Here is a 21,562-nt window from a genome sequence, read left to right on the forward strand (position 1 = left end):
CTCGGCGGGCTGCCCGGCCCGAGCCCTGTGCAGCCCGCGGAGGCTGCTGGCGCCTCCGGGGGGTGGGAGGGAGGGGGGGCTTTTGTGCCGTTTGCCCAACTACTAGGGTGACCCTGAACCCAACGGCGCCCTGAAGAAGGGGACTGAGAGGGGGCTCAGGGGTGCCCGGGAAGTGAGAAAGCTTGGAAACGGGGGCGGGGGAGCAGAATTTAAGCACGGGCCACGTCCCGAGGTAGGAGACTGGCGGTGGAGGATCGCACCCATTCTTCCCGATGAAACGGACAAAAGGGGGCCGCTTAATTGCACCAGCGCCCTCTCACCTCGCCCGGCAAAACCCAAACACGAGTACAAATAAAAGCCACCAGAGGCTCTCCGACGACCGTACTCCGCGGGTGGGGCAAGAAACAAAAATAAACAGCGGGGCCCGCGGGCGAGAGCGCGCGCGAGGAGGGGGAGGAGCGGCCCCGCATCCCTAATGAGGGAATGAATGGAGAGGCCCCCTCGGCTGGCGCCCGCCCACCCGGCGGCGGCCGCCAAGTGCCTCTGGGCGCTGCGTGCCGCGCCCGCCGCTCCGCGCGCAGCCGGCTCGGGCCGCTCCTCCGGCTGAGGCGCGGCGGCGGCGGCGGCGAGCGCGCCGAGCAGCCGGGACGGACGCGCCGGGCAGCGGGGCGCCGGGAGCCGGGGCGCCGCCGCCGCTGGGCCCCGGGCGCGTGGCTGCGGCTCGGCCGGGCGGCGCCGCACACCTGAGGCGGGGCGCGGAGCGCGGCGCGGGCGGCGCTGTCAGGGCCGCGGCTCCCGGGCCCGAACCGCGCTCGCCGGGACGAGCCGGGCAGTGATTTGCGGGGCGAGCTCACCTTCAGCCATGGCCCGGGGAGCCTAGCGGGGCCCGGCCGCCGCCGCCGCCGCCGCCGCCGCCCCCCCCCCCCACACACCCCGGCCCCCCTTCCCCGCCTCCCCACCCCTCCCCTCGGCGCCGCATCCCGCCGGCCTCGCCGCCCGGCCCGAGCCGGGCAACCGCCCTCGCCCGGAGCCCGCCCTCGCTCCTGCCCGCGTCCCCCCGCCGGCGCCGCCGCGGGAAGCGGCTCCCCCTCCCCTTCCTCCGCGTCTTCCTCCCCCTCGCCCCGCCGGGGCCGCTTGTTGCACCGCCCCGCGGCCTGCGGGAGCCGCTCGGCCCGGCCCCGCGCCCGCACCCCCCCCTTCCGCTCGCCCCCCCCCCCCACCCCGGGCCCGCACCCCAGCCCGGCCGGCGAGACCCCGGCCCGACCCCGCCGCCCGCACAAAATGTCGGCCCGGACGCCATTGCCGACGGTGAACGAGCGGGACACGGAGAACGTGAGTAACCCGAGCCTCTCCCCTCCCCTCACACACCCCCCTCCCCCCCGGGAGCGGCTGGGGCGAGACCCCGGGCCGACCCCCGCCTCGCCCTCCGCCGGGCCGCCCCCGGGTCCCCCGAGCGGCCGCCGCCGCCGCACGGTCTCCACCTGGAGCCGGCGTGCCCCCTCGCCCGCCGCTCTGCCCCCTTTTCATTCCAACCCCATTTCGCTGCTTTTCCCTGCAGGGCGAGGGCGGGGGCTGTACGGGGAGCCCCGTCCTGGGTGGTCCTCCCGGAGAGGACGGGCTGATGGAGGGCAGGGAGGCACGGGCGAGGGCAGAGTGGGCATCCCAGATTGCTGTATTTGTCCCTCGGCATGCTGTATCCCCACCCGAATGTTCGCTCCGCCGCCGCGGGCGAGCCGGCTGACTGCCTCTCCCCCCCCCCGCCCCGCTCTTCTGGCCCTTTCGGTCCCCTGCACCCCCACCCCCCTGCATTGCCCCATGACTTTGCTTTTTGTAACACTGTGTCCCATTTTGGGTCGTGGGCTCCGCAGGCGGAAGGTCGGAAGGGAAGGGGCAGAGCGGTAGTAGAGATCGATGTGTGTGTTTGTGTGGATGAGTTCCTGCTGCTGAGATACTCTTCGGGAGAGATGAGTACAAGAATTTCCCGGACAGCCTCTGTGGCCCTGGGGTTACAGCAAAAACGTTTAAAAGCCGTAGGAAGCCAGCAGCTTTTCATTCCCTTCCTCAAGTCTGGGGCGATAATTCAGGGCAGGTTTTACTTTAAATATCTCTCTTCCTTCTTGGAGTGTCACACGGTGCATTTCTTTGAAGGAAGGATTTGCTGTGTCTTTGATCAAATTGCCCTCAGGAGTTTTTATCTGGATGCAGATGTCCCTGGTGTTTCAACTCTTGAAAACCAAAAGGACCAGATCAGTTAGTTGTATTCCCACCTTCTGAAAAGTACAATTGTGTGTGGGTGTCTGTGTGAGTTTCTTTGTGGAAAAGGGTTTGTTTCCCCCCCCCACCCCACCCCCTCGTTTTTGTTTTGTTTTGTTTTGTTTTGTTTTTAATCCGCATGACTTGTAAATAGGGCCTTGGCTGATTTTCTGACTGGTTTTTAAGGAGCTAGCAGGTACCAAGTTTGGTGGGCCGTCCAGATCTGTCTGGTTGTCTAGTTTAAGTTAGACTCCAGCTCTCAGTGGACCAGTGCCGTCGTATTGTTGGTAAAATAAAAAAATGAAGTGCTTTGGCGTTCTTAGACAAAAGGTTTGCAGGAGAAGACACAAGCTCCCCTCTGAAGTGTTGGCGGCTGGTATAAACAGATTATTTAATCTTGGGAGCTCAGGGGAACACAGAAACTTAATATAATTATATGAAGGGAGAAGAAATTCTAGTAAGAGACTATTGTTAGAAGACCTGGGAAGGTATTTCAGAGTGTGCTTTTGTCCTCCCTAGCTTGTCATGCATTTAAAACGGTCAACACGGTGTAAGGCTGCTGCCAGCATAAATTATAACTTCATTTTGCATCATAAGTGTTGTAAAAAATAAATAATTGATGCACAGTTTTGATTGGGAGATTGAAGGAGGTCGGGGGTGGGGGATGAAAAATTTGGTTAAACTTGATCTTCAAGTCAAGTTTTGGTACAGAATTTTTCTAATAGGAACTCTAAAAAGATGCTTGTCATTCAGCGTGTCATTTCAGTGTGAATGGAAAGTAGGATAGATGATGGATGACCTTTGTGTTTATTAGTAAAACACTGTGTGCTCACCTAGGAAGGGTGGAAAAATACATTGTTTGTATTTTCTTTTGGATTTCCAATAGTAAAGCTCTTTCCATAAGTGTGCGTGAATAAGGTACTTTTTAAGGACATGGGATAGCATTGTAAGAATATGCATCAAGGAATAGCACAAAATGCAGCATCACAAGTAAGACCCCTGCCCCCCCCCCCCCAAAAAAAAGACCCTAGTGGATTTTTAAGCAAAGCAGTAATTGTGTGATAAATTTTGTTGTACCTTCTGAAAATAATCATGCTGTATAAACACATTCGCTCCAGTTCTGAACATGTTATTTCAAAGTCACGTTTATGGTCTTGTCTTCTGTCCTTGTGTTGTAAATGACTGTATCTCCCTGTACCTTACTTTATCTAATTCTGATTTTCTCCTAATTGCCTAATATCTCCCAATTTGTGGAAAGTATTTATTGTTACACTCTGGCTGTTAATTTATCAGTTAATGTACGCCCAGCTTTGTTTTTGAGCTGGAAGGCATACAGAAGTATTACTTAAGATAAGGCCTCTCCCCTCAAGCAGCTTACCCGAAATATAATCCCGAACAAATCATGTACAGTAGAAAATTGTGTAAATAGGGCTAAATTGGTTTGTGCGTGCCATAGGTGTTTATCAAAGGGACTGCCAGAGATGGCTATTAAGTCATTGCTGTTATCTCTCTGTATTCTCTGGCCTGTAGTAAGTGTCCTAATCCGTTTTTACTCACCTCTCATCAATGAAATAAAGAACAAACCTGCTTGTGAGCTAATATGCTAATGCCAATAAGACAATCAAGATGGACGTTGGCAGTCCTTTACAGTTAAAGTGACATATTTAAAAAGATGGTTGTGAAAATTTATTTTCATATGACTGTAAAGGTTTCTAAGTTCTTTGAAATATTAAGGACATAACTAAAAATATTCTTTCACTGCTGGAAATGTTTTAAACAGGGCAGTTTTAAAAACCATCTTGAGGGGAGGGACAGAAAAAAAAAACCATCTTTGTGTGTTATTGTCATTTTCAGCTAATATAAAATTTTGTTTAGTCATGTGAACATATTTGGATTTTGTATTCTTGGGGATATGTAATACCTATCCCATGTGTGTCACTAATAAATGTTGAGGATAAATTAAGGTTTTCAAAAGAGGTGTGTTACACCACTAATCTCCTGTTACTACCACTGTATCTAGTAGAGTCAGCAAGAATTGCTTTTCTTTGAGAACATTCTGTGTGTACTTTTTCAGGAGTTCTTTTCTCATAGGTGAAGGGATTTGTGTGTGCATCGGTGGTAGGCCTGAAGTGGCTAAATACCACAAAATAACCAATGGTGAACTTTCCATGCCATCAACACTTCATAGCCAAGTAGAAAAGGCACGTTACAGATAATAGAATTAATTTATGCAAAATGTGTTTGATTTTAGGTTGGAAAGAATCCAGAAAAAGAATGGGTATTTGAAGTTTTTTTTTTCTTCTCTTAGATTATGCTTGGTTAGTTCCAGCATGACCGTAGGCAATCTATTACCATTACTTGTAGGTGCTTTTAAATGAAGCAAGATAAATTGTTTTTCCGTGTTTCAGAAAAACTCTGATCGTGCTGATTTTTATGAATGCAAAAGGCCCAGACTAGCTTTCTGTGGTGAATTTTAATCAGTATGAAGATAATTGATTTGACCCCTTCTTGGAATGTTTTGGTTAAACTTAACTTTGAATCTTCTAATAATAAAACTTTTGAAGGTGATTCTTTGGATAGACGTGAAACTCACTGTGATGAGTGTAGCAGGTGCTTAGCGTGTACGAGGCGCCATCAGTACTTTGTGCTGTGGGAATCACTGTTAGTAATGTGAAAAGGCAAGAGAGAACATGCCATTGCCACTACCTTTGGGTACCCTGTGCATACCTCACATGTCACAGTACCTATCCTACGACACTCTCATTGTTGGCTTATTTTGTCCCTTTTACTCTGTATCCCCAGCACCCAGCCGAGCATCTAGTAGTAATCTGTAAGACATCAGTGCTGAAACATTCCCCTTTTGAATTTTTTCATTTATCATCAGATTAAGGTAGTGACACTGGGAAGTTATGGTAAATATTGCATAGTACAGACAGAGGCAGAAGCCTTCAGAAAGTCAACTGACCACCCAAGGTTATGATCTCTGACATCTTCCACTGTTGCTGTACTCATGCTGTTGCTTCTTAGAGGTGTTTTTTTTTTTTTTTTTTTTTGGTTTGTTTTGTCTTTGTCTTAGAACTTTTAAAAGAATATATGAAATGATATAAAATGCGTTATTAGAGGAAGAACGGGCTATGCCCTGCTCATCTTTATTTTGAAACTTTGCTATTTTCTCTGTCTCAGGTGCCCTGCTCTTTCCGCCTCATCCCAAACTCACAAATCCCTTAAGGTATGGCTCACGTTTCTAAGAAAAATTCTGATACGGTTGCAGCAAGCAGTGCCCTCTGCTGTAGCTGAATATCGGTCTGTGCACAGTCCACACTCCTGGTCTGACAGTCCGTTGTGAGAAAACATCTCTACCTTCTATTCCTTTCTGTCCAAAGTGCTGTTTTTAACTCTCCTTTTTTTAAGCCCAGATTGTTTAAAATCAGCTACATAGTTTTTAAGTTATTATTTTTTCACCATTTCTTCCTCCTTCTCAGACTTCCCTTTGGATGTCATTTTCCCTTTTCCCAACGAACACCTTTGAAGTTCTTTTGGTGAAGGATTGTTAGCCATAAACTTTGTTTTTTAAATGTGAAATGTATTTTGCCCTTATTATTCAATGATAGTTTTGCTCAGCCTCTAATTCTAAGATGACAGTTATTTTCATTCATTGCTCAGAAGATAGTATTTCATGGTCTGCTGATTTCATTCTGTTCAGAAGTCATCTGCCGGTAGCTAGGTGATCTGTTCCATCCGCCTCTGTAAGAGTCTCTGCTTTTCTTTAGGTGTTGGACTTTACTACGGTGTATTTAGGTGTGGATTTCCTTTTTTCCTTCTTGCTTCCTATGTCTGTGATTTCCTGTTTGTCATTAGTTCTAGATACTTATCAACTTTTATCTTTTTGAAAATAGCCTTGTTTCTGCTCCCTGTGGCAGTTCCTTTGGGGAGTCTGATTACATAACGTGAGGCCATAACTCCTCCGTGTGCCTTAACTTCTTACTCATTTTTCCCACATGTTCACTGCCTGTCTGTACTATAAGCTGCATGATTTGTTTGGATTTATCATCTGTGGATTTGTATCTTTCATCACTTCTGAACTGAATCAAGCATGCTCTCTTTAAATATTAACTTATCTCTGTTCTCTCTAGTGTTTCCAGTGCTCTCATTAGATACGTTAAAATTGCTCATTCTATCCTACATATGTCTTAAACTCTCCTTTCCGCCCCCCCCTCATTTCATTGTTTCCCTATACTATCTGCAACAGTTATGTAATATTTAGATTTATCTTTCAGTTGGCTAAATCCCTTTAGCCGTATTTAAATCAGTTAATCTTTCTGTTAAATTGTGTTCAATTGTGGTAGGCACATAACATGAAATCTACTCTCTTAAACTCCTAAGTACAGTATTGTTAACTGTAGGCTCAATGTTGTATAGCAGGTCTTTAGAACTTTTTCATCTTGCATGACTGAAACTTTATACCATCCAGCAGCAACTCCCCCATTTTCCTCTTTTCCCAGCCCCTGGCAACTACAATTCTACTCTCTGCTTTTATAAGTTTGACTAAGTTAAATGGAATCATGCAGTGTCAATCTTTCTATGATAGGCTAATTTCACTTAGTGTAATGTCCTCGAGATTCATCCATAATGTAGCATGACAGAATTCCCTTCCTTTATGGCAGAAATACTCCATTGAATGTATATCACACATTTCTTTCTCCATTCTTCCATTGATGGACATTTGGGATGTTTTCATAACTTGGCAGTTGTGAATAATGCTGCAATGAACGTGGGACTGCAGATATCTCTTTGAGATCCTGATTTCAATTCTTTTGAATAAATATCTGGAAATGGATTGCCAGATTATAGGTTCTATTTTAAAAATTTTTTGAGGGGCGCCTGGGTGGCGCAGTCGGTTAAGCGTCTGACTTCAGCCAGGTCACGATCTCGCGGTCCGTGAGTTCGAGCCCCGCGTCAGGCTCTGGGCTGATGGCTCGGAGCCTGGAGCCTGTTTCTGATTCTGTGTCTCCCTCTCTCTCTGCCCCACCCCCGTTCATGCTCTGTCTCTCTCTGTCCCAAAAATAAATAAAAAATGTTGAAAAAAAAAATTTTAAATAAAAATTTTTTGAGGAACCTCCATATTCTTTTCCATAATGGCCACACCGTTTTACATTCCCACCAACAACGCACAAGGGTTCCAATCTCTCCATATCTTTGTCTGGTTTTTTGATAATGGCCATCCTAACAGATGTGAAGTGATAATCTCGTTGTGGTTTTGATGTGCATTTCTCTGATGATTAGTGATGTTGAGCATCTTTTCAAATACCTGTTGTCCATTTAGATGTCTTCTTTGAAGAAATGTCTTCTTACGTCCTTTGTTCATTTTTTTAAAAGAATCAGGGTTTTTTGCTTTTTGTTTTTTTTCTTCAGTTGAATTGTAGGAGTTCCTTACATATTTTGGATATTAACCCCTTTCAGATATATGGTGTATAAATACTTTCTTCCACTCTATAGTTTGTCTTTTCACTGTGAGGATTGTTTCCTTTGCTGTGGAGAAGCTTTTTACTTTGACGTAGTTCCCCACCTTTTCACTTTTTGCCTTGATTGCCTGTGATATTTGTGTTATATCCAGGGAATCATTGCCAAGATCATTGTAATGAAGCTTTTCCCCTGTGTTTTCTTTAAGGGATTTTACAGTTTCAGGTGTTATATAAGTCTTTAATGCATTTTGAATTAATTTTTGTGTATGATATAAGAGGTCCAATTTCATTCTTTTGCATGGGGAGATCTGGCTTTTCCAGCACCATTTGTTGAAAAGATTGTCTTTCATTCCTTGTGTATTCGTGGTACTCTTATCAATAAAAGATCATTTAACCATATATACATAGATTTATTCTGTGCTTTCAGTTCTCTTCCATTGGTCTGTATGCCTGTCTTTATACCAGTGTCATACTGTTTTGATTATTAGAACAATGTAATATGCTTTGAAGTCCTAACTGTGAGGCCTTCATCTTTGTTCTTCTTTCTCAAGATTGCTTTGGCTATTCAGGGTCCTTGTGGTTCCTTATGAATGTTAGGATTTTTTTCTTTTTTCGTAAAAAAAATGGCAGTGGGGTTTTGATAGAATTTTGTTGATCTGTAGATCTCTTTGGGTAGTGTGGATATTTTATCAGTGTTACATCTTCCAAATCATAAACACAGATGTCTTTCCATTTATTTGTGTCTCCTTTAATTTCTTTTAGTGATGTTTTGTAGTTTTCAGGGTAGACATTTTTTTGCTTCATTAGTTAAATTTATTACTAAATATTTCATTCTTTTTAATGCTATTGTAAATGAGGTTGTTTTCTTAATTTTCTTTTCACATCACTTGTTGTTAGTGATTTTTATTTGTTGATTTTGTAGCCTGCAATTTTATTGAATTCGTTTTTAGTTCTTTTTTATTATTTTAGAGGGAGAGAGAGAAAGAGAGGGAAAGAGAGCAGGGGTGAGGGGCAGAGGGAGGGAGGGGGAGAGAGAGAGAGAGGGAGAATTCCAAGCAGGCTCCATGCTCAGTGCAGAACCCGAACCCGACACAGGGCTCTGTCCCATGACCCTGGGCTGGGACCATGACCTGAGCCAAAATCAAGAGTCAGCTTCTCAACCAACTAAGCCACCCAGATGCCCTGAATTTGTTTGTAATTCTAACAGTTGTTTGTGTTTCTTGGTGGAGGTCATATGGTTTTCTACATATAAAATCATGTCATTTGCAAACAGAGATACTTTTACTTTTTCCTTTCCAGTGTGTATGGCTTTTATTTCTTTTTCTTGCCAAATTGCTTAGGCAAAATCCTAAGATTTTTCAGTACTATGTTGAATATAAGTGGCAAGAGGAGGCATCCTTGTTTTTGATAGCAGAGAATAAGCTTTTGGTTTTCATCATTGAGTATGATGTTAGCTGTGGGCTTTTCATATATGGTATTGATTATGTTGAAGTAATTACCTTCTACTCCTAGTATGTTGAGAGGTTTTGTTTTTTTTTTATGATGAAAGGGCATTGAATTTTGTCAAATGCCGTGTCTGCATCAACAGAGATGGTCATGTGATTTTCATCATTTGTTCTGTTAATGTTAATTACACTGATTACCTGTGTTGAACCATCCTTGAATCTTAGGGATAGATCCCATTTGGTCAGCATGTATGATTCTTTTAATGTGCTGTTAAATTTGGTTTGCTAATATTTCATCTAGTATTTTTCCATATATATTCATCAAGGTTATTGGCCTGTGGTTTTCTTGTAGCATCTTTTTCTGGTTTTGGTATGAGAGTAATGCTGGCCTCATACAATGACTTAGAAAGCGTTTCCCTCTCCTCAATTTTTGGAAAAGTTTTAGAAAGACTGGTGTTGATTCTTCTTTAAATGTTTTATAGGATTTACCAGAAAGCCATCTGGTCCTGGGCTTTTCTTTGCCGAAAGTTTTTGATTACTGATTCATTCTCCTTACTAGTGTAGATCTGTTCAGATTTTCTTTTTCTTCATAGTTCAGTCTTGGTCAATTTTATGTTCTTGGGGATTTCTCCATTTCTTGTAGGTTATCCAACTTGTTGGTATGTAATTAAGGTAGTTTCTGACCATCCTTTCTAATTCTATGGCATAAGTTGTAATGTTTCCTCTGATTTTGTTAAGTTCTTCTCTCTCTCTCTCTCTCTCTCTCTCTCTCTCTTTCTCTCTTTTTTTTAGTCTGACTAGAGATTCTTTCATTTGTTGATTTTTTTTTTCTTCAAAAAACAAATTCTTTGTTGACTTAAAGATTTTTTTCTATTCTGTATTTCATTTATTACCTCTATAATCTTTATTCTGATTTCCCTCTACTAATTTTGGGCTTAGGTTTTTCTTTTTTCTAGTTCCTTGAGGTGGAATTTGAGAGCATTCTTTTTGTTTTTTAATCTTTTTTGTTCTTTAATTTTAAGGTCTTTATTGCTATGAACTTCCCACTTAGTACTACTCTTGCTATATCCTGTAAGTTTTTGTATATTCTATTCTATCTTTTTCTTTTCTTTTCTTTTCTTTTCTTTTCTTTTCTTTTCTTTTCTTTTCTTTTCTTTTCTTTTCTTTCTTTTCCAATTTGTTACTGTCTTACTGATGCCCATGCTCAGGCCTTGACCCATACTAACCCAGTAGGCATAGCTGCTTCTTCCACTGCTGCTTCTTGGTCCTCAGGTTTTCGTCCTTGTTCAGCAGGGCACGCACGGCATGTGTGTTCTTCAGCCACAGATCCAGGGGCTTGTACTTCTTGTCCTCGTAGAATTTCCTGAGGTTCTCTTTCTGAGTCTGGCTAATGGTGGTGAGAACACGGGTGATGGATTTGCAAACAGCTCAGATCTTGGAGAGCTTGGAAGCCACGCCACCTGTCTCGTCCACGACGCACAACTGGGACAGCTCCACCTTCAGGTCTCCCATCTGTTCAAGCAGCTCCTCCTCCTTGCCGCGAAGGTGTGGAGCCTTAATCTTGGCCGTAGCTGCACAATCTGTCCCTGCTGCCGAAGGAAAGAGGATTGTACGTTGTTTTCATTTGTCTCAAGATATTTTATAATTTCTGTCTTGATTTTTTCCCGACCCAATGATTGCTCAAGAATATGTTGCTTAATTTTCACACATTTTCCAGTTTTCTTCTGTTGCTGATTTCTAGTTGTATACCATTAGTTTGGATAAGATACTCAGTATAATCTTAGTATTATTAAATTTGCGAGACATGTTTTGTACCTCACATGTGCCCTATCCTGGGAAATTTCTATTTACATTTGATAAAAATGAGTTCTGCTGCTATTCAGTGAAATGTTCTGAATATGTGTGTTTGGACCTTTTGGTCTGTAGTGTTGTTCAAGTCCTCAGTTTTCTTCTTGATAGCTGTCTGGATGTTCTATCCATGGTTGGAAACGGGTTGATGAAATTTCCAACTGTTACTGTGTTGCTGTCTATTTCTTCCTTCAATTCTGTCAGTATCTGTTTCATATATTTTAAATGTTCTGATGTTGAGTCTATAAACACTTATAATTGTTGTATCTTTTTGGCTCATTGACCACTTTATCATTGTATAATGTTCCTATTTGTCTTTTCTCTGTTTTGTCATTCTTTTGTCTTTCTTAACCTTTCTTGCTGTCTACCTATGTGTTTCGTTGATATTTTTTTTAATGACATGCTTTGAGTGGTTTTTTTTTTTCCATTTTCTTTTGTATCTTCTCTAGGTATTTTCTGTGTGGTTACCATGGGGCTTACATAAAACATTTTACAGTTATGACAATCTGTTTTAAGCTGATGGCAGCTTAACTTCAATCTCATGCAAAAATTCTGCTCTTATTTCTTCCTTCTTCACACTTTATATTGTTGTTGTCACAATTATATCTTTTTGCATTGTATATCTATTAGCATATTTTATAGTTTTAGTTTTATAAATACTTTTGTGTTTTAATTTATATGCCAGGATAAAAGTGATTTACGTACCATATTACAATATTCTGTGTTTGTGTTTATTTTTCCCATTACCTGTGAAGTTTATATTTTCATATGGTTTCCTGTTACTATTTAGTGTCTTTTTGTTCAACTTGAATGACTCCCTTAAGCATTAGGCAGGTCTAGTGGTGATGAACTCTCTCAGCTTTTTTTTTTTTTTTCTCTGAAAGCTTTTATTAATTTTTGAAGGACAGTTTTGCTGGATATAGCATTGTTGGCTGGCAAGTTTTTTTTCCCCCAGCAGTTTGAATATTTTATTGCACTCTTTCCTGGTCTGCCAGTTTTCTTCTGAGAAATCTGTGAATAAGTTTATGAGGGTTCCTTGGTACATGACAAGGAATTTTTATCTTGCTGCTTTCAAAATTCTCTTTGACCTTTGACTATATTTGATTATAATGTGCTTTGGTGAGGACATTTTTGGGTTCATCCTGTTTTGGATTCATCCTGTTTAAATTCTGTTAGGTTTCTTGCATCTGGAAATCTGTATGTCCATTTTCGTCCTCACATTTGGGAACTTTTTGGTCATTTTTTTAAAAATATAAGCTTTCTGTCTCTTTTTCTCTTTTTTTTCCTGAGACTCCCATAATGCATATATTGCTTTATAATTCCCTTAGACTTTCTTCACTCTTTTTTTTCTTTCTTGCTGCTGCTGCTATTATTGTTGCTGTTCTTGTGGCTGGATAATTTCAAGAAAATGTTCAAATTTGCTCATTCTTTCTTCTGCTTGATCTGTGATTGAACCTCCCTAATGAGTTATTGCATTCTTGAATTGAGTTCCAAAATTTGTTTGGTTATCTTCTATATTTTCAGTTTCTTTGTTGAAATTCTCATTTTGCTCATTTATCATTTCATGACCTCATTGAGCATCTTTTTTTTTTTTTTTTTTTTTTTTTTTCATTGAGCATCTTTATGTCTATCATTTTGAATTCTTTGCCAGGTAATGCATATACCCCTGTTTCTTCAGTGTTGGGTTTTTTTTGGAAGATTTATTTCCTTCCCTTGATTGGGCCGTTTCCCCCTTTATTTGTGTTCTTTATAACTCTGTTAGTATCCACACATTAAAAAAAATGGCTACCTCTCCCAGTCTTTCTGGACTGGCTTAATAACGGAAAGATTTTTTTTTTTAAGTTTTACTTATTTATTTGAGAGAGACAGAATATCAAGCAGACTCCACACCGTCAGCACAGAGCCCAGTGCAGGGCTCGAACTCACAAACCTTGAGATGTGACCTGAGCCGAAATCAGGAGTCGGCTGTCTAACTTACTGAGCCACCCAGGCGGCCCCTTACATTGAAAGATCTTCGCCATTCAGTCCAGCTAGAGATTCTCAAGGCTCTCAAACCTTTCCTGTAGATGTGTCTTTTCTGGATGTGTGCTTGTAGATGCCTGATTAGAGGGATTTCCTGGTTGTATTTTTTAGGAGCTGTAAGCTCTTGCTCCCTCTGGTGTCTGTCTGCTGTACTGTGGTTCTTCTGAAACAGCAGCATCCTGAGCAGCCCAGCCCGTGTTGTTCTCACCATACCCCTACCCCCGGCATCTAGCATATGCTGGTTCCCGTCAGCACCCTGTGTTAAGCTGGACACAAACTAGTGGAGTGTTGGATGCATGTTCCACTCTTCTCTTTCCTCATTGTTAAATTTTTAATTTCATGAATTTTATTTTTCGTTCTCAAAGTTCTAAACTTTTCCCTCAAACCAGTCTGGCCTAGTTTATAGTTTTTTGGTCTTTGCTTGTTTTTGTGATTTCATCTCCATTTCCTTAAACATTTAATATGTATTTACTTCCTGTATCTGGAAATTCCACTATAGGAAGTCCCTGGGGCTTTAGCTTTATGGTTTGTGTCTGCTGATTCTCATTCCCTGTGGCTTGTTTTTTTCTGTATTTGCTGGTCTTTGTGGGTGAACTCGTATTTGCCTGATTTTTATCTGTGTGAAACTTGGGGGTCTGAACTGAGGATGACTTCTAGAGAGGATTTGTTTTGCTCCTACTGGGAGCCCTGCTGACCTGGGACATTTTTTTTTTTTAAGGTTTTATTTTTAAGTAATCTCTACTTCCGACATGGGGCTCAAACTTACAACCCCGAGATCAAGAGTCTCACATGCTTTACTGACTGAGCCAGCCAGGAGCCCCTGACCTGGGACATTTCAGTCTCCTAAAGGTGTCCCAAACTCAATGAAGGAGTTTTAAGTTCAGCTCTCCAATGTTGTAGTAGGTCCCAAGCTTAGTATGTGGACCCCAGGGCAGTGCTGGGTTTTGTAATTGCTTTCAGCTGGAGGTTTTAAATGTTTGTTTATTTTTCCCTTGGATGTTTCTCTTCAAGCTCAGCAGTACACTTTTAAAAAAGTGTGTTTTATCTTGGAGAACCTTTCACAGTATCTTGCCTACTGTACTACAGAAAGACTGGAATAAGCTTTTTGAAAATGGGTGTTCAGAAATGTCCATACTTGTTTGATTTTACTACCCTTAATTATATGTCATTTCTAAAATTCTCATATCTACACACTTAAACATGTAGACAACTTTCTAACCTGTTTATAAATCTTCTAGGTCAAAAATCTTAGTAGATTTTGGAAGCCATTTGTTACAGATATTTAAGTGATTAATTTTGAAAAACTGCTGATTGTCCTCAGGAAGGTGCCCTACTAACATGACTTGTATAAAAAATTGTCACATAGTTGGTGAATGAATTGAAATATGAATACAGTCATTGATGAAGTCAAGTGTCAACATAAACAGAACTTATAATCAGGCCTTCAGATCTCAGTATCACAAATTGGTAAGCCAAGATTTAAAAAATCAAGAAATCTATTAATATTGCATAGTGATGTTTTTACTAATCACTGAAAAGTTGGTCCCATTGAAATTTAATCTATTTTCCCAAATTTTCATCTTTTTGGTATTATGTGTTTTAATGTATATAATCTGTTAGTAGAATAGTACATAATGTGGTGTATGTAACTATTCCTATAGTAGCCCATACTTAAAACTTTTAAAGATGTGGTAATTGATCTAAAGTTTGGAGACCATTCTTTGCCATAGAGTTTAGCATTGTTCTAGAATTCTCTATGTGTATGTAAACTTTTTCTTCCTAACTAAATTGAAAATACTTTGAAGTCAAGAACTGTTTATTTTTTATTAAAAAATTTGTTTTTCAGTGTTTATTTATTTTTGAGAGACAGAGCATGAGTAGGGAAGGGGCAGAGAGAGAGGGAGATACAGAATTCAAAGCAGGCTCCAGGCTCTGAGCTGTCAGCACAGAGCCTGACGCGGGGCTCGAACCCACGAACCGTGAGATCATGACCTGGGCCGAAGTCAGACGCCCAACCGACTGAGTCAGCCAGGCGCCCCGAGAACTACTTTTTTTTTTTTTAATGTTTATTTATTTTGAGAGAGACAGGGAGAGAGCGTGAGTGGGGGAGGGGCGGGGGGGGGGAGAGAGAGAGAGAGATAGAGAGAGAGAGAGAGAGAGAGAGAGAGAGAGTGTCCGTCCGTCCCACATAGGCTCCACGCTGTCAGCACAGAGCCCGACACGGGATTCAACCCACAAACTGTAAGATCATGACCTGAGTCGAAATCAACCCACTGAGCTACTCAGGTACCCTAGGGACTACTACCAATATTACTTCTGTGTATCCTATATTACCTACCATAGTATTTGGTATATTTTTGACACTCAGCAATTTAATAAATCAAGGTCTAGTTTATTGATTCATTGTCAACTATAGTGAGTTTATGAGCCAGCTTGGGAGATCATTTCAAATTCACATTCCCTAACCCCTGCTCTGTCCCACTCTGTATTCTGAGTTAGTTTCTCTAGGAAGAGATCACAGACTTCCTCTTTGTAAACTTCTCAGTGATTCTGATGCTGGTGTTCACTGGCCAGGCTTTGAAAAAACCGTGATTTATGTGATGATGATGAAAATGATTGCATTGTAATAAACCTCACCTTTTGGTTAAAATGAAAAAAGGCATTATGGTTGCTGGTTATGTTCTAGAAAGTGGGGTTGGAGAAGTGATAAATCAGTCCTTCCAGTGGGTGGTGACAGCGGTAGAAAACAACAGGGAATTGTCTGTCTCGGAGGTAATCAGGTACACGTGCGTGGTATTTGTAGGTGTAAGATTGATGAAGGAGGTAATGAGGAACTTCATGTTCCTCCCTTTTCCCAGCATTATGTGCTCAACCGTACTGGGGGAGGCGGTAGCATCAAAATAAAGGGGTTCACGGCGTGGTGCCCTTTCTTTTGAGAAAGTATTATTTAATACTGTTTTGACCACTGTGTTGGTTTATTTAGTTCAGGTTGTAAACAAATCAGAAGCTAAGCAATAGTCCAAGGTTTTAATGAGCTACCTGTAAAGGATATAGTAATAAGTTTATTTCAAATGTTTAAAGCATGACTACCTTTTATTTTGGAATCAACAGCGCTACTTTCACAATTTCAAAGGAGGGTTTGCTTTTATTTCCTTTTCTGTTTGTTTCATGTCAACCGGAGACGATAGGGATACAAAGGCGAATGAAACCTGTTCCTGCTCTGAGGGCCTCAGAGCCTGACGGGGAGATAGACACAGAGACAAACAAGTGCAGTAGAAAGTTACAGTCCTTGTCACCTGAGTGATCAGAACGCGGAATAAAGAAGGCTGGGGGGGTGGTGGGGCGGGGAGCCCAAGAATGGTTCGTAGCCTTTGAACTAAGGCTTGAACCATAAGTGCTCCTTTCCCAGGTGGCTCTGTGGGAAGCAGAGGAGGACACTGGGCTAAAGGAGCATTGTGCACAGAGGCCCTGAGTGTGGGGTTGAGAGGAGGGGGCAGCAGCCCAGGGGGGGGGCATTAGTGAGAGGACCAAGCAGGGCCTTGGCTGTCTCCGCAAGAGCTGGTCCTGGAGACAGTGGTAGCCCTTGGATGATTGAAATAAGGGGCCAACACTAGTAGATTTGTATTCTGTATGCCTGAGTGTTTTAGAAATACACTCGTTTTTAAATCTAGTGACCTGGGCACCTGGCTGGCTCAGTTGGTAGAGCGTGTGACTCTTGATCTTGGGATTGTGAGTTCATGCCCCACGTTGGGTGTAGAGATTACATAAAATCTTTTTTAAAAATTTCCTCTTAAAATGAATTTGAGCCCTCCTTTCTCAAGGTTCACTAAACAGCTTTTAATGTAGTATTTATAAGAACTTGATTTGGCATTATCGGGAGAAGGGTTTAGTAAAGGGGAGGTGCCAATGCCAGTGACAAAGACTCTCCTTGAACCAAACTTCAGGTGGCTCCTCGGGGCCTTTTTCTCAGCTAGGTTTTGACCTTGGCCTTCATGTCTGCCCTGTCTTTGCCAGGCCTGCACAATCTCATCTTGGCAAGAATTCTAAGTCAGTTAAGTGAGAATTCCCCCCACGCTTGATGTCTGACCGCCCTGGGTATCTAATCAAGTTCCTCACCCCCCAACGTTGATGTCCTCAAAGTTGTTGGCCTGCTTCAGCAAGGATTCTCTTAGACCAGGTTAGCAGGAATCCCCTGACCCTGAGGTCTCCTCTTAGTAATTTTCCATCCACTCACCTCCTCTCTTGGTGCCACGACTGAATCCCCAGCTGTCTTTACCATAATCAGAACTGATCTTTCTCCCCTATCATCATACCCCTGCTGTAATAATGTTGAATAAAACCTTCCTTACCACTTAACAAGTGTAAGAATAATTATTTCTTTTTAACACCAGTTCAGGAAAGATTCACATTGCCTAATGAAATGCCATACACACTGCACTGTGGTAGAATGTATTGGGAGTAAGGTGAGCGAAGCCCACAGTAACCATAAAAGTACTGGTGGACCAGAAAGGAGAGCCTGCCCTGACTTAGGGCAGAGGGTAGTATGACCTAACGGGACTAGGACAGGGATTTAGCTAAGGCTACGGTTGGTAATTCATCATTCTTTCATGGTGTCCTGTCTCTGATTTTGACAAGTGGTGACCACAGTTGACCCCAGGGAGATGATTATTTAGCCGGGTTATCTTGGGAAAGTCACTTAAGCTCTCTTTCTTCTTTCTGATGCTTACTGGCACACCTCATTTTCATATTTACCTATAAACCTGGCATGCTCTTCTCTGTAGAGATGACTAATGGAAGGGCAGTACCAAGTCACGGCAGTGATCCTTCTGGCCACTCTCAATTCTGTTTTCTGCTTAAATAACAAAAACTGGAGGGAAATAAGTTACGTACCAGTGGCCACTTGTTTAAACTCGGGGAATTAACTTCTCAGTAAATTCTTAAACACAGATGCCCCGAGGACATTCTAAGTAGGAAAGCCTTGAGTTGAGAAGGTTGATAACCAGCCTGGGTGATTGTCTCTGCCTTTCTCTTTTCCCTTCCTCTCCTGGAAGGGAGAGAAATCAAGGGGAGGGAAGAGTGTGTCGGGAAGGAGACTGTGTTCTCTTTTCTGCCAGAAGTGAATTATTCATCATGCTCCTGGTTCTAGCTCGAATGGGCTTTGTGACAGTACTTTCAAAGTGTACTGACTGTGATCTCCTTAAACCTGTCCCACATATAATGCTGCACACTGCTTGGGACCGAGAGCCCCAGCTCTGAGCCAGCCGCAGTGTCTTGCATGATTGGCTTTCAGAAGTGACTGGAATTTCTTGCTGTGTTGCACAGAGAAGAGCAAGAATATGTCAGTAAAATACATTCCCTCTCTTAAAGTACTTTAGCAAGGTGCTGCGCGCGTAGTAGCTGCTCGATGGGCGTTTAGTAAATAGATACAATTCAGATTCACTCATTCTCTGGCAAATTTTGAAGTACTTCACGAGTCTACTGTGTAGACACGGTACTTACCTTTTACATTCTGGTCATTTTTCAATGAATGACGTGTTTTGCAGACAGATTTCCTTTCACCCCTGGTATTCATGTTCATAACTGAAAGTCATCAATTAAATTTTTATTGTACTTTAAAATTTTTATTCAGAAAATGAATGTATTGACATTTAAGTTGATATGAATATTAGCTTATGTTAGGGGATAATTACTGGATCTTGTTAGATTTACTAAATATATCAGAACCTGAAGGCCTTAGAATAAAGCTTTGACTACTAGAGTGTTAAATCAAATCAAATCTAAAGATTTAAAGAACAAACATCCATTGTAATTTCTGGCACAAGTTTGCTGTTAGGTTTTTGTACTCGTGGGAGTGAAAGAACTAGGAAGTTTCTGAAAGAATTTAATACCGTATTTTTAGATATAATTTAAGCAGATGTTTTCTTTTATCCCCAGGGGACTCAGTCGTGTTGGCTCATAATATCTTCTGGCAAGCCGTAGTGAAAGACCTCCCAAAGGAGTCTTTCGGGGGCAGGGGAGTATCTTAGGAAGGAGTGCCTCTAGAAAGAAAACGCGGGCTCAGCCACCCTCTGTCTGCCCCCTGAAGGGGAGTGATTGCCCTTTGTAACACCCCAGTTCAGATGTAAAGCGGTGTAACTTCTTGGCTCAGGGCACATGCTCCGAAGTCAGACTTGGTGGGTTCAGATCCCAGCTCTGCCACTTATTAGCTGTGTGATCTTGGGAAGCCACTTATTTTCTTTACTCCTCTGGCTCTTCATCTGTAAAATGTAATAACAGCAGTGACTGCTTTTGAGGTTGTCGTGAGGTTTAGACGACTGAATACATCTAATGCCCTCAGAACAATGCCTGGCACCTAGCGGAAGGCACCTGTGTTAACTGCTCCTGCCGTTGCGGTGGTGGTGGTGGTGGTGGTGGTACATTTAGATAAAGGAGGTAAATATGCCAGGGTTTTAAGTGTTTACCTCAGAGCTACTGGATTATACATGATTCTCATTTCTTTTAGTGCCTGTATTTTAAGTCATGGGTTTATATTCCTTTTTGTACCCCAAATTATGAATTTATAATGTGAAGTATAACTTTATGGTTTACTAGAATACTTGTATTAAGTTTAATTTAAGAAAGCCAAGTGGGAAGCCAGATTACCTGCAGGTGGCTTGGTGAACAGGGTATTGGCAGGGTACAGAGGATAGTTGTGTAGTGACATCAATGTTCTCAGTGGGTACAGACATACCTGTAGGGTTGTGTAATGCTTAAGAGCACCGACTTGTAGACAGGACTCCCCGGGGGTTGATTTCTTCCCAGCTTAGTCATTGATAAGGTGTATAACGTTAGGCAGGTTTCCTTATGTCTAAAATGAGAATAATACATACTTGGTTGGGTGGATTGTTGGTTTTCAGTTATTAGGTGTATATTACAAACTTTGCAATAGCAGGTGTTCAGTGACAGTACCAAAGAAACAAAGAATTCAAACGAATGTGTTGAGGAAGTTCACATTGCTCATCGAGATACATTTCTTCTCTTTCCCCACGGTAAAGAAATGCGCAACTCAACTCATGTTCTTTGGGGTTCCCTTTTTCCCATGCTCACCATTTTCTTCTTGTCAGTACCTCCATTCTTCAGGCCAAGTACAAATATAGTTGGATTGATTACTGCTTTAAACATGCTAATGGAATCTCTCTCTCGAGACTGCATTGATTCTATTGAACCCAAATATAAAGACAAGTCTTAAATCAGACATTTGGATGTTGAAGATAAGTTTGATGTCCTTGTGTATGCTGGAATATAGTATCTTCTTTTGTCTTTTCTGAATCGTAGTGCTTAGTAGCGCGTAGTATTTTTTGCCTCTAGAAGTTACAGAAAAAGCTTGATAAGCAAGGTTTTGGTGGAGTTATGAAAAGTTCTTCTAATTTTATTTGGGTGCTGCTTTGGAGTCTGATATTACGAGGCTGAAATCCATAGTGCCATCAGTCAGGAAGGAGCGATGAATGTGATGGGAGAGAACGGGACACAGTGGAGTCGATGAGGACAAAAGGGAACTCGTTTCTCTCTCTCACTGCTTTCCAAGCTCTAAGAGGGTGACCGGCAGGCTGAGCTGTTGGCCTTCATCACAGGGCTGCTTGAGCACCTGGACCGGGATTCACAGCAGCCAAAGCAGGTGCTCCAGCAGGAGTTGAAGAGCTTTGAAGCCCGACGGCTGCTCCCTGCTCGCAAGACGTGCCAACAGATCATCTAAACCAGGCATGAGCTGCCGCTGTGACTGGTGCAGCGCTGACCTTCAGAGCGTATAAACGACCACTGTTTTAGTTCTGCCTTCCAGATCTTCGGCAAGTTTCTTGTGTCCAGTATTACCCAGGACCATAGAGGGAAGAGACTTTGGGGCAGTAGAATTCCAGCTTGGCTAAATTTACATTCTAGACACCATCACAGCCCACCCCATGGCACCTCGGCCATCCCTTAGAAGTATGGGGTTTGGCCACACTTCTCTTAGCCATACCTTCTGAATGAAGGTAGTAGCAAAATTACGCTTTTGCCTGATATGACGCAACTATTCTAGGTATATCAAAAACACGCCAACCCTCTCCTCGAAAGAAGATACGAAGTCCCTTTAGCCATCTTTGGGTGATGTTCGTTTCTCTTCTGAATCCCACTCTTGTTCTTGTACCTTGCAACCTCAGTATTGAAATACAGAGTTAGCTAATGTTAACACTTCAGTGTTGGGTGATAGGCAAATGGGGAAAGGGAATAGAAAGAAAGAAAGAATTGGTTAATTTATACACAAATATGTTCATACCAAAATAAGAGAGACTTATTGCAGTCCTTATTTCTGCAACTGGTCACATGGTCACAGATGGTGTTTATAATTACCTTCTTCTACTAATTCCGTGTTGTATTTGTGCTCAACAAATGCCTCAGCTGCTTATAATTCCTTGCCTGGGGAGGTAACCCCAGACTTGATTCCTGAAAAGTCTGGGCCGTCAGAAATCATGCCTCCATTGGGTTATCGTAATTTTCCATTGACTTGTCTCAGGACAA

At 42.4% G+C, this 21,562-nt stretch overlaps 1 protein-coding gene and 1 pseudogene across 3 annotated transcripts in view; one reads left to right on the top strand and one right to left on the bottom strand.

Moving 5' to 3' along the window:
* The first annotated feature begins 1,103 nt into the window (after nt 1–1,103).
* MARK1 (microtubule affinity regulating kinase 1) overlaps nt 1,104–21,562 on the top strand; it is a 120,378-nt gene continuing 99,919 nt past the window's right edge. For all 3 annotated transcript variants that reach the window (XM_058701861.1, XM_058701862.1, XM_058701863.1), the window contains exon 1: nt 1,104–1,332. In XM_058701861.1, the coding sequence (XP_058557844.1) occupies nt 1,282–1,332 (51 nt within the window). In that variant the 5' untranslated portion in view covers nt 1,104–1,281. The remainder of the gene's footprint in view (nt 1,333–21,562) is intronic.
* Nucleotides 10,382–13,029, bottom strand: LOC131496438 (large ribosomal subunit protein uL29-like; annotated as a pseudogene).

The sequence above is a fragment of the Neofelis nebulosa genome, chromosome 15, assembly GCF_028018385.1.
Source record: "Neofelis nebulosa isolate mNeoNeb1 chromosome 15, mNeoNeb1.pri, whole genome shotgun sequence".
In the NCBI taxonomy this organism is placed as follows: Eukaryota; Metazoa; Chordata; class Mammalia; order Carnivora; family Felidae; genus Neofelis; species Neofelis nebulosa.